At 42.8% G+C, this 13296-nt stretch overlaps 4 protein-coding genes across 4 annotated transcripts; 3 read left to right on the plus strand and 1 right to left on the minus strand.

Annotated features, from left to right (window-relative positions):
• The first annotated feature begins 493 nt into the window (after positions 1-493).
• Positions 494-2738, plus strand: EAE98_010411 (uncharacterized protein). The gene is made up of 2 exons (XM_038958032.1): positions 494-2270; positions 2321-2738. Exons 1-2 carry the CDS (start codon positions 654-656, stop codon positions 2504-2506), a joined length of 1803 nt encoding a protein of 600 aa, XP_038805595.1. The 5' UTR covers positions 494-653; the 3' UTR covers positions 2507-2738.
• A 332-nt stretch (positions 2739-3070) lies between these two features.
• Positions 3071-5184, plus strand: EAE98_010412 (uncharacterized protein; the record flags this gene model as incomplete). The annotated part of the gene is made up of 6 exons (XM_038958033.1): positions 3071-3176; positions 3267-3289; positions 3407-3800; positions 3892-4643; positions 4793-4989; positions 5133-5184. The coding sequence occupies 6 exons, from the start codon at positions 3071-3073 to the stop codon at positions 5182-5184; spliced, it is 1524 nt and encodes a 507-aa protein (XP_038805596.1).
• Positions 5185-5934: 750 nt separating this feature from the next.
• EAE98_010413 (uncharacterized protein) lies at positions 5935-9946 on the plus strand (the record flags this gene model as incomplete). Its single annotated transcript, XM_038958034.1, has 9 exons — positions 5935-6103; positions 6500-6985; positions 7067-7230; positions 7278-8018; positions 8068-8195; positions 8243-8667; positions 8723-9274; positions 9406-9581; positions 9740-9946. The coding sequence occupies 9 exons, from the start codon at positions 5935-5937 to the stop codon at positions 9944-9946; spliced, it is 3048 nt and encodes a 1015-aa protein (XP_038805597.1).
• A 754-nt stretch (positions 9947-10700) lies between these two features.
• On the minus strand, positions 10701-13103 carry EAE98_010414 (uncharacterized protein). The gene is made up of 3 exons (XM_038958035.1): positions 11563-13103; positions 11426-11508; positions 10701-11351 (listed from the first exon to the last, which is right to left on the minus strand). Exons 1-3 carry the CDS (start codon positions 11676-11678, stop codon positions 10957-10959), a joined length of 594 nt encoding a protein of 197 aa, XP_038805598.1. The 5' UTR covers positions 11679-13103; the 3' UTR covers positions 10701-10956.
• Positions 13104-13296: the final 193 nt, after the last annotated feature.

The raw sequence follows: 13296 nt of genomic DNA on the forward strand, positions 1-13296 counted from the left end.
GAGATGAGGAAGAGTAATGACTTATAAAATAGCATTTGTTTGGAGTTATGGATATGGGATGAATCAAAATGGTCTTTATATACTCATGTGTTCAGTCAAAAAGTACGCCTGCTTGCTCAAGTGTTATTTGATATGTTATCATGGAAAAATCTACATTCGATACATTCAATGTGAAAGAAAACCCAAAATCAAGCGGAATAAAACAGATAGTGAATAGTGAATCAACCCACCCCATGCTACCCCTATACAAACCTCTTGACCCGACTCAATTGTGGGAATGAATACTCAATCACATTCACTTCCTCTCACACTCGACGGCGCGTCCAACAAGGTCAAAAATCCTCAAATCAAGCCGAGGCTACATAAATTATCAGTGCGCTTTTATGTACGCGATTTCGTGTCTCGACGCGATTTTGCCTGTGTTCAATCAGAAACGCCCCGAAGGATTGACAACGCAATTCTCGGTCAATATCCCCTGGACAATTTTTTTCGAGATCGCGCAATCTTCCTCTTTCGATATCTGGTCTAAATATTGTAGATCTACAAAAAGCCCCATGTCTGGTTGTGTAACCAGACGTGCAACAAAAGGTTTTTGAGAGTGCGAGGAAGCGAGGTGATTGGTTCGCAGAGTTGCATGGGTTGAGGGGAGTGGAATGTTAAAGGGCGGAGAACACCACGATCACAGCACAACAATAACACGATACGATTACGATACCAACATGGCAGAAGAAGGAAAGCGTAGGAGAGCAAGACCGTCAAATTGGTGGGAGGTGCAAGATAATGAAAATGAAAATGGGAATGGGGAGGTGGGAGTGAGAAGTCAAGCGACGGCAGACGCGCAAAGTCAAAGCCCAAATATAAATACAGTGGGTGGAGAAATTGCAAAGAAGAAGGCAAGACCTTGGGTTCCGGCGGGAATGGGTGTGCCTAGTGAGAAGAAGAGAGGAAGATCTTCTTTGGGCACGGGTTCTGGGATCGCGAAACAAACCTGGGAGAACGATGGCAATATTGAGGACGAGGCTGAAGATGACAATTCAAGAACGAGAAGAATAAGAAAAAACACAAACAACACAGGAGGAATATTGAGTGGGCATAGCAATACGGATGTTGTTGAAACGGTAACTGCGGTCAGTTCCCTGGCGCCGCAGAAGAAGAGGGGTAAACCTGCTGTGGGAGTCGTTGATCGTGCAGAAAGTAACGGACCATCAAACAACGCGGCGACGGGAAGCCGAACAAAGGGTGAATCGAAGGCTTCGCATACGGGTGTAGAGGAAAAAAAGCGCGGAAGACCTGCGAATGGAAATATGGGTACTATAAACAATCGAGAGAAAAAGAGCAATGGGGGTCATATTGAGCCCGAAAAGAGCAAGTCGTCGCGATCACAAAAGCGCCATCAGGCAGCGCCAGAATCACCAGCACCAGCTCGTACAATGAAGAAGGCTTCCAAGAATGTCGAGGAAGCATCCGAGAAGCAATCGAAGCCATCGAAGTCGAAGAAGCATGTTAGAATATCAGATGTATCACAAACCAATGAACCGGGGGCCGGAAGGCCAAAATCCAAGAAAGCTGGACCTCCAGATAGTTCCGAGCTCACAAGAAAGCGGAAGGATCCGAATACTGATGAACAGCAACCACAACAACTAACTAAACGTCGCCGTGTGGAAGATTCACAAGATAATCGGGCCGAGCAAGAACAGCCAGAGCCGCCTTCGTATCAACATCTAGCAGCTGTTACTCGGCGTGTGACACACGAAACTATCAAGACGAAGTGGGAACCTCTACCACCGGGATGCTTGGATAAGATTTCTGATTTATTGATCGATGTACAAAGACCAGTTGTCTTACAGATTCGCGATGAACGTAAGAAGACACAAGCCAGTACAGCGATACAAATGATAAGCCGCCGACTTTTGAATAGAATTCGAAAGGGTATGCCATTTCCTAAGGGGATAAGAACAAATCCAGAGGATGATTTTGATTTTGAGAGGATACTGGATTACAATCGAGCTTTAGAGAATAAACTCACACCGGTTTTGCATTCAAATGACCTTTTGGAGGCCGAATTGAGGAAAGAGGAGATATTGCTTGAGAGTGAGGAGAGATATCTCGCGGAACTGGAGGCAAATGCAAAGGATGAAGCGACAAGTAGAAGACAAGCCGCTCGAAAAGCTCATCCACTGCTTCAATTCGAGGTTGATAGCACTCGAAAGGTACTCAATGATAATATCGGTATAGATGAGAACGCAGCTACTTCCTCAATAACTCTCAACGTAAGTTTCTATTGTTTCTGAACCTCATATACAACTAATATCTTTTCCAGGCCTCGAAATATCACGATCTTGAAGGCATTGTTAAGAGTATAGATGGTCACGTGGACAGTATTAAGGGCAATCTACAACAGATTGAAGGTATCACCGATGCTATGGCTAAAAGTAAAGCTTCTGTACAAGCTGCTCTATTCAGTCATCTCGATCTCGATCAGTACAATGACGTTGTTTTGGGTTAAAGACATAAAAACGGTTATTGGTGCAAGACACAACGGTTTCGGTGGAAGGAAAGTGGGATTACATGTTTAAGTTTGGGAGGAACATTCCACAGGAATATTTTTGTGTTGTGTGGCTATTGATTTTATAGTTATTGTATTAGATACCCAAAATTCGCTCCTTCATCGTTGATATGTATGTAGTTATAATGATCTACAATTCATTTGTTCTTTGTACCAAAGTATCTTTTAGACCTAGACCACCCTTGATCAACCTCGCTTCACGATGAAATTTGCAGTATGCCGTCGCCCCGCGTTCTACACGACAATTCAATAATCCCATTAACCCAAATCTTGCAACACAAATTAACTCAACAATTTAAATAAGTAATTTATTACTATAATAATCAATTAATACAAGGTAAATTTTCATTCTCGTGTGATGGGTAGTGAATTGAGCTGACAAGCTGAAAGGATCCTCCTAATTCATAAATTTACCAACTGTCAAAAGCTTCGTTCACCCCTTCAATAACGACCAGCGCAACGTCGCAATCCAATGGAACCCTATGAAACTTAGGCTCTGATGCCATGGAACAAAATGGAGCCAACAATGGGCAGGATGCAAAGCCACCGGCATCATCTGCAGCTGCTGGCGCAAACAAGAGCCCGAAGAAGAGGCGTAAAGTAAATCATGGTATGCAGAAGTTTTCCAAGGGAACCAACGACTTCCAAATTTGAATTACATGATCTGAAACATTGGCTAATTGTGGAACGTCTTTTGCAGCTTGTGTATACTGTCGGCGATCTGTGAGTACTCGATTGGGCTATACTACAAGGGGGGGGTTGGACGGGTGTTTGCATACCGTTATGCGTGACATTGAAATGCCAGTGGCCAACAGCTAATTCGGTATTGTCCCTGAGCAGCACATGACATGCGATTTAGTGCGACCTTGCGCGAGGTGTACAAAGCGTGGAATTGGGCATCTCTGTCATGATGAGCCCCGCGAACCGGAGTCGACCACGAAGAAAGCAGCGGCGAAGAGTCAGCAGCATCACCATAACAACAACGCTACAGCAGGAACAGCGGAGGAGCTGGGAGGGACACCGCCAGGTCTTAAGCTCGAAAATTCTCTTGACAATAGTCTAAATAACTCGTTCGTCACAGCGGAACAACAACAAGGTCAAGATCAAGTTCAGGAAAACAAATTGAGTCTTGGAGCACCAGCAATATCCCGCGGTGTCCCTCTTCAGCTGGTCCAGCCTACACCGGTTTCTGGAATACAAGCGAATGCTCTCAATAGTAGCAGCAACAATCAATGTATGATGCTTTATATTCTCCTAGATTTTCTTCTTATGTCTCCGAGATTACTCTGAAATATTGGGCACGTATTAATCCTTTTTCGTTATAGTTCTTGGGTATCCGAATGACTGGCTTGGGTCGCAAAACCAATTTCAAGATATGCATAACTACCATCCATCGTACATGTTCAACGCACCGGAAGTCACCAACGAGTACAATCTTCTGAACGATTTCCTCAATAACAGTCTTCTAGACGACGGAGCTCTAGGTACAGAAGACACATCAAATTTTTATCCTGATCAAGCTGGTTCAATGTTATCAGGAGGCAATTCCAACACGCTCACATCAGGAGCGCAACAAGCTTCAGGTAGTGGTCCATCAACAGGACTGAATCCACCAGGAAATTCGATTTCTAGACCAGCAAGCGTCATACCAATTGATAAAGCCCGCGAGTACTACCTTCAAGCGGCCGATCCCACTGGTAATGATGTCCCCGAAGTTAGAATGCAACTATTGTTAAGGGCAAAGTACGACGCCGGAATGCTGAAGCCTTTCAATTATGTTAAGGGGTATGCGAGGCTTTCGGCGTATATGGATGGACATATGCAACCGGCTTCAAAGCAAAAAATACTCCGGCAATTGGATCGTTTCCGACCGAAATTTAGGGAAAAGGTGCAAGCATTGACAGATATTGAACTCATCTACGTGGAAATGTGGTTTGAAAGGAGTTTGATGGAGTATGATCGAGTTTTTGCAAGTATGGCCATTCCAGCTTGTTGTTGGAGGAGAACCGGAGAGATTTTCAGGGGAAATAAGGAAATGGCTGAGTTAATACATGTTCCTATTGAGAAATTACGGGATGTAAGTTACTTTGAAGATTTTCATTCTCGTTCACACTCGCACTCAAACGTTCTTGGCAAAGACAGATATGGAAGATGCTGCAACTGTGGCTGATACTATCTTCCGAATTCTATTTATTGTTCAAACGGCTGACATTTTTCTGTGAATAGGGAAAAATAGCGCTCCACGAAATCTTGACGGAGGAATCGCTAGTTAATTATTGGGAGAAATTCGGAGCTATAGCTTTTGATCTGAATCAGAAAGCACTTTTGACGAGTTGTTCGTTGAAGAATCCGGATGATAAGAGCAAAGACCCGACCATTAAATGTTGTTTTTCGTTTAATGTGAGAAGGGATGATCATAAGATGTGAGTTTGATTCTTTTTCTTCTTTAGGGGGCCCCTTGATGTGGAGGGCTGAGGGGATTGAAGACGGGATTGTCAGCAAAAATGAAACGTGGTTGAGATGGACAGCATTCCCAAGACCAAAAACTAACAATAAATCCAAATAGCCCATCTCTAATTGTTGGAAACTTCTTACCTCAAGATCCTGTCAGGCGGTGATATATCTAAGTTATGGTATGGCAACATGAATGAAAGACGGAGAGTAAAGAAGTAGAAATGAAGAAATTCCAACCGTTTTTGGTATTTATTAGATGAGTACGTACATAAGATGCATAACGTAGAGATTGGAATTGGAAATGCTATTTTGGAGAACGGGATTGGATTGGAACTGGAGATTCTTTTTCGGGCAAAATGGGAAGGAAGTGAAGGGAAAGGGGGGTGGGGATAGCAACGTAGAGGTTTTGTGGATTGATGGTTGATGGTTGGATCAAATGGACTTGATAAGCGGGCGGCGGGGGGAGTTCTGGAGGTGGGAATGTTCGGGTAAATACTAGGTGTGGTCAATTACTACTACCTACCTAGTATGAATGTAAATTCACAGAGCGGAGCAAAGCAAAGCATGAAAAAGCTTCACCTTTTAACATTTTATGAACAACTCCTTTTTTTGAAAACAAAATAATGTTTTTATGAGTGTCTCGAAATCGGAAAAGAATGCTGCCAAGTAGCAGTGCGGATGAATGATTGTACTGTTTCTCTCTCTGCTTTTAATGAGGGGAGGTGATTGGGGATATCCTTCTGCTCTATTTAACTCTTTAGGTCTCTAGATAAACAAGGTGCTGTGTAGACCTCTCCATCTGAGATTCCTCGAATAATATTCAAGATATTTGAGACATTAAGAGAAGAAAAGAGAAGACGAAAACGAATAATCAGGGATTAAGAAGGCGGTACGAGAAGGGAGTACGAGAAGATATGATGGGTATGGCGGGAGATAAGAGGACTGGGGCTGGGGCTGGTGTTGCACGGCAGGAGGGGGGTTCTGGGGAGAAAGGGAAAGGGGTGGGGAAGGGGGGTAGTGAGGTGGATGGAATGGGGATTGAGAAAGTGAGGGTGAAGGATAAGAGGTTGAGGGGGCTGTTTGGTGAGTTTTTTGTGCTTTTTTTATTCATTTCCTGTTTTGCTTTGTTTGCAGATGGGGTGGAACTTGAAGAGCTGGAGAGTTGAAAGGCTGAGGGGTGAGTATGAGGGTATGAAGATGTGGAAATGACCATCTTTTTCGAGCGCAGCGAGCTCTGGGGGCTTGCCCACATAGATAGGATTGATTTTTCTGATTTTGTTGAGACGACGCTGCAGAGGCTTCAGGATCGGTGGGTGAAGGAGATGGTGGCAGAGATTATGCTGTTCAATTGGTAGTAATGCAGATGACGCTCCACTGGCCCTCTGGGGGTCACTGCCGTGGAGACGTTTCTTTTTTTGAAAAGGCAATCCCTTGCTTTTCTTTAATCTCAATTCTAACAAAGTCTATTTTAACTCACAGTATTCGCACAAAAACTCGAAAACGATCTCAATTCCTTGGACACGAGCCTCGGTCGGGATGTATTCAACTTCACATTTACAACCATTGATGGAAATGGCACATTTAAAGAATTGGAGAATAATATTACTACATTTCCGACGAAGTTAAGTGCGAGTGCGAAGGACAAAGCACAGGAATTGGATGAGAAGGCAACGTGCATTTGGAATGTTGCGACGAGATTGAAGAGGAGTCTCCCTGCGGAGAGTGATGACGATGAGGATGGAGGATCGAAGACTTGGGATAAAAGGAATGAGCTCAGAGCTGTGCTGATTATGGTTAGAATGTTCGCTTTCCTGGTGTTGGATTGTGCGAATGAGTGTGGGAATTCTGTCGCTCATATACAAGCGGATACTGGTGGAGATGAAGAGAAAGAGAAAGGGGAGAAGTCCAGGGGAAACTTGTTGAGATTGATGAGAGTGGGAATCAAGACCGGGAAAGACTGCTTGGGTATGTATACCCGCCTTCATTTATCTACGGGGGAAAAAGCCGGACTCTGTGAGTTATCGCTAATACTTAGATGCGTAATAGATGGACAGAAGATCGATTATGCCGTCAAAGTCTTGGAGAAGCTTGCAGGATACACGGGATACAGTGAAGAACTTTTACGTACATACGAATCATCTGGTACATCAGAAGAAAGGGCTGCCTGCGCAAGATTTACTGCTGAGTCTTTTGTTCTTAGAACTTTATTGGTAAGATCATAAAACTTCTGCATATTATCTGCTAACACAATCGAAAGGCATGGCGACAGGATGATATGCAACTCGCTGAACATATGTTCAATAAATCTATGTCCTCCAAGGAGCTCTTTGATCATGCTACCACCGAAAGTCTCTCGGACACTTTATATGAGATGGGAAAGGCACTACTTGAGAAGCAACAGCATGCTTTGTCTGTCAAATGGCTGGAGCGTGCTTATAAAGTTCTGAGTGGTGACGAGTTGGACAAATTGAGCGCCGATGCTACAGAACTACGAGTATCCATTGTCCAAACACTCATCAAGGCACTCTTAGAGACTAAAACACCAGAATCGATACAACGGGCACGGGAGTTGATTGACCTTCTCGAGTGCGAACTTGGCGATAAATTGGTAGTTCTACTTTTGAAACTGGAACTTCTGACGGGGATTCCAAAAGAAACTTTTGATGGTTTGACATATAGTGCTATTCTCAATAAGATGATTCGAACTCTTGTTTTTAATCCGACGAATTTGCGATTGTTCATGTTTCATGTTAGGAAACTTCATGAAAAGGCGCCGAGTTTGGCATGTGGAGTTCTAGATGAGATGATTAGATTACGAGTCAAAGAGTTGGTGACTATGACAGAATGGTTAGAGAAAGCTCTTCTTACGAGGATCTGGATGTGTGTTAGTGGGAGAGAAACTGGAGAATTGTTTGTTGCTATTGATGGGTTTCTTACCATGATTGCGGGGAACATCGTGAAGTCGATCGGTGTCGAGGCTACCATGGCTGCTCATACGGTTTGTGACCTTGTGGTCATTGAACAGACAAGGGACTAATTTGATATAGTTAATCTGGAAGAAGATAGAAGCAAACTATGGTCTAAAACAGTATGAAGTAACTGAGAAATGGTGTCGTCTTGCAATTCATGGACTTTTTAAGATACCTGGAGAGGCCAATATGGCTAAGATATCTCGGTTTGTTTCCGTTGTCTGATGAGTGGTTGTGTCTAATATGCGAACAGGAAACTGCTTCTTTGTGCCCTTAATCGAGGAGATATCAATTCTGCTCGCGATATCTTTACATCTATGTCCGACTGCGCCAAAGAAGAGCCATTAACACGATTTCTCATGTACAAAATAGCAATCAGAAGTGAGAAGGTCGAATTGGCAGCAGAATGTCTTGAAAAGGTGGCTTCATGCGCCGAAGACCCCTCCCTGCTTTTCGCTTGTGTTCTTGATGCACAACAAGTTGGCAACAAAAAACATGTTTTAGATGCTCTTTGGATGGTACTAGACAAATGTGGATATTGTGCGCAAGAGAATGTGCGTCTTCCGTCGATTATCAGGATGATTATTGTTCTACTTATTGGTATGATTGACGCCGAGAATACATCAAGTAGTTACGCCAGAGAGAACATTGAGAAACTGTGTAAAATGTTCGAAAAAGGTAAGATATCCACGCAATATCCTTTCAAGAGCAAATAATAATCATTACATCACAGCACTCAGCGCCGTTCAAAAATCCCTCAATCGAGAAATATGGACAATCCTCGAACTCGAATGGCTTTCCCGAAATTCCTACAACCTATCCCTCAAACATCTTTCCGTTTGGGAACCCCAACAATCTCTTAGAATGCTCTCCTGCTGTATCGGTTTTATTGATTGCTACCCACGAGATATCGGTGAAGACGCACATGAGGACGTTACACTCCGAAAAATGTTCTGCAATTTCTGCGCCGCAACGATTTTCGTTTCCATCGCAAGAGCAGAACAGAATGTTGAACCACAATTACAGTTCTATCTTAACTTAAGGAAACATGTAGCGAGTTTTGATCATATATTACAGGAAAAGCTGGAGAAGTTGGAAGTGGAAATTACCGAAGATTTGTTGAAGAAACTGTCTGTTCTACTGGCGTTTGATTTTGAGGCCGCATGTAGATTGAAAGATTGGGGTGGACTTGGAGAGGTTATCACTAAAGCAGGAATTTGCAAGTGTATGAGGGCCTATGAGTTGATGGCGGATTGTATTTTGAGTTGTGAGGCTCCTACTCAAGGTTTGTTCTTCTCGCTTCTTCTTTTTGTCCCCTTTCTTCCCATCTCCCTTGCCGCCTTTTCTTTCACTATCTGCAACGTTTCTCTGAGAAAGACTCTTATACTACTAACACATCTTGCTTTCTAACCATAGTCTTAATTATGACTCTCAAAAAAATCACAAACAAGACGTGGGAAATGGAAGAATTTGATACCATAAAATTGTCAAAATACATGCGTTGTCTATTTCAGGCAGCTATGGGATCGGAAGATAAGATTGCAGAGGAACTCATTGATCAGGTTTGTATACTTGCTGCTGACGCTGCCGAGGTACGTCTTTGAATTACTCCCGCTTCCCTTCTTCTCCTTCTACATTCTGTGTCCTTTTCTCCTTTCCGTTCTCCTATGGTCATCTAACCCTCTCCTGTCTCTTGAACCCCCCGCCTTGGAACAAGAAACCCCAAGTTAACCTCCACCCCAAAACTCAGACGCAAATTCCCTACCCAACTCAAGAACTCGATTGGTTAGCAACTAAATCCTTCAACCATGCCATCGATCTCTTCAGCGCAGATAAAGATGAAGCATGTAAACGATGGGCTGAAAAATCAATACTGATTGCGGGATATTGCGATGATGCGGGAAGTTTGCAGAGGCTTTTGGTGCAGAGATTTGGGGGTTTGAAATTCGATTGTTAGGGTTTGGGTGGATGATGCGATGGAGATAGGGTGGTTGTAGGATGTGTTCGGTTGGCTCTACATAAGGTGCTGGAAGATCGAGTATTGCACGGATGAAAGATATATCTTATGTTTTGCTAGGCTTTTCGCTGTGAATTTATCACCTGCAGATTATTGGGATTTTCAAATAAGTAAACTGTAAACTATTTGCAGATATATTGTTGACCTGTAGGTAAACAAATAGTCTGTAGATTATCTGCAAATTTCTAATAAATAATTTGCGAATAAATAAACAACCCGAAAAAATGTCTACTTTTTCCTTCAAATTTTGAAGCTATTCCCAGATTGTGATTAAAGCTTTGATATTATAAAATGATATTGGAATTACATTTATACTAAACATAAAATTATCTATTTCCATAATATTAATGCGTGCAGAATATCCACAGATTATCTTAAAGGCCTTACAGATGGTCCGCAGTGTAGGTAGGACTTTCTGGATCACCTGTAGAGCAGACTACCTGCAGATAATCTACAGGTGCGGATTACTTCTCCACAGCCTATATATATATATATATATATACAGAGAGAGATGCATCCCTTACGAGCTCGAATTAAATTCTTGGAACTTTTTTCTTGTAATTAGTAATTCATTTCCAAACACGTAAGATCTTACATACATAGCTCAAAATCACTGCAAGTGGGCATTTCTTCTCTTTTCAAAAACTTCTTTGGATTTATCTCGGGGGGAAGCTACAGTTTTTCGAACAGATGTATAGGGTATACGAGTCATATAATTGGACGACTGGTCACTAGAATGCGAGGAAGAGAAGTAGGATAAGATGAGATAAGAAGTGACCAGCACATATAATAATTCTAGGTAGCTTCTTATCTCACTCCTTAAGAAATAAATAAAGGAGCGTCAAAATAGTTGACTTCCCAGCAGTCAACTCAGAATCCAATCTACACCAGCTTTTAAGTGCCAAGATAAGCTCTACTCATCATTGTCCCAATCATCCACAATACCCCTTTTACAACCCGCGGAAACCCTTGATAGGAAATCTGAAGTTGACATGATGACTTTCCGCACCATTAAGCACCACAACCTTACTTTCCTTCGCCTTTTGGCTCGCTTCTAAACTTTCCCATCCTATGGCGGCTACAAACACTTTCCCCTTTCCGTCAACATCGTCTTTGGAAAGACCAGATGCGACTCCGGTGCAGCCGTCTAGATCCTTGAACTTGGTGACTTGAGCGCGGAGATCGTCTTCGGAAGCGGCGCCTTGTTCGATGGTGAGCATTTGGACGAAGTGGGCGTCGATTACTTCTTTGGGGGCGTAGGGTTTGAATTCGATGATGATGAGGTTTGGGGGGGCGGTGAGGTTTGGTTTTACTTGGGCTAGCATTTCTTGGAAAGCGGGGGTTGCTGTTGTGGAGAGTTAGATGGATGTTCGTGTTTGGAATAGGTAATATGGGTAGGACAGTGGGGTGGAAATGTACTTTGAAATTTAGTGAGCGCTTCAGGAGATTCCCAACCAATGAGAAGTTCGAGTTTTTGTTGATCTTCGCTGTGGGGTCCCCAGCTTTTGTTCTAGTTAGAGATGCATTATGAATGAATGATGGCGAAAGGAGCATACCGAGTGCGAAGATAACCATCTTGAGTCTTCAATGTTTGAAGCATGAATTTGAGACCCTCCTTCCATTCTTCAACTCCTCCGCTAACAGATAAGATAACTCGTTCAGTGATAGCCATTTTGAGATTTGTTGTTGTATGTGCTGATGATTATGGATTGAGAAGTCTTTTAAAATTGTGAATTGTTGAGATTGTGCCGGACAATTATTTTGAGAGATGAGCTGAATGCGATGATGTGATGATGTGATGTTGTAAATCTGGTGGTTATTCATCGTCCTTATATACATTATCTGCTGTCAACATACATGGATGTAAATTTTGAGCAAGATCCATGAGTCCATGGCAGACATCCAATAAAAGGAGGCGTTCGCAACTCATTGTTACAGCTAATTTATTCACAACAGTTGAAGCATTAAAGTGCATTCCTCATCCGAAAGTACTCATAACACATCCGGCACGTGATTATAATCTTGCGAGCTGTATGCGGGAGTTTTCTTTACTCTTTCTATTGGCCAGCTCATATGGTAGAAATTTGAATGGCGCCCCTAGATCAGCTATTGTAAGGAATCTTGAGTTCGGAAAGGCCGTTTCATGAGATGCACGCTCGGGGTTCGGATACCATCGCTACTCGAAACAAAGATGTTTGCACTGATCGCGAGTGGGGCATTGCGATGCGATGTGACAGGTGGCAGATGTCAACCCTTTCAAAGTGTTACTTCAGACGATCTTATTGCTCTGAGTTCGCATTCTTTAAGCAAAACAGATTTGTGCGCACGGTATACGCGTCTGTAATGCGGTTCGCATCGCGCATGGATTATGCATTGAAAGTGGCTAACTCCGAGTCCGAAAGCTGAGCGGCTGAAGGGTTTGAAATCATATTCCGGACATCTAGAACACCATCGAAGTATCAAACACTCCGCTAGGGTTGCACTTGCATGTTTCTAGTATCACCAAAAAATCATACACCTCAATCATGACAACTTGACAAGGATGACAGCTATGTGAATATCAAAAGCTAACAGGTAAGCAAGTGATCAAGAAAAGTGTTCACATAAGGAATCAAAAGTAGTTGTGGTAGTCCGTAAGCTTATTAAGATGGGAAAACGCCGGTAAGATCATATAAGAAAGGATCTCAAATTAAATCTTCCCTTGAACATGCATTCAATCACAACACGAAAGAACTACCCAGTGTTGCAATGATGGGGATTGAGTTGCCAATATCGAGAATGTTATTTGAAGTATCTTACAATACCCGTCGATAGCAACTTGACTGCTGAAAATGTGGTTGATAGTCACTGCTTGTTGAAGAGAAAGGTGCATTTGGTGGTTGGTTTTTCCTAGCACCTGCATTCGAACGAGATGGATATCACGAATGCCATAGCTGGAATCGTGATTGGAAATGACCTCGTGTGACAATGGTCCAACATACAAGAAAGCGAAGCTTCTAATATGTAAAAATTCAATAAGCATAGATGTTGAATGATAGGTGAATGCAGTGTTGATGTTGCTGTCGTCGACGAAGTAAGGAAAAGGTACTGGATCAATTGCATACGAGATTATGTAATATATCATGACTAAGCACCTATCTCCAGGCGATATCCGAAGTTTGATGTTTGGCTAAGCTTCAACCTCCGAATGTTCAACCCCACTATCCACCAAAAGTACTAAAGCATCCTCGCATATCAAGTTTGAGTTACCCAACGAATGAAGGTAATGAGATGGTAAGCATCATTCGGGG

Source organism: Botrytis deweyae (assembly GCF_014898535.1).
Source record: "Botrytis deweyae strain B1 chromosome Unknown BDEW_036, whole genome shotgun sequence".
In the NCBI taxonomy this organism is placed as follows: Eukaryota; Fungi; Ascomycota; class Leotiomycetes; order Helotiales; family Sclerotiniaceae; genus Botrytis; species Botrytis deweyae.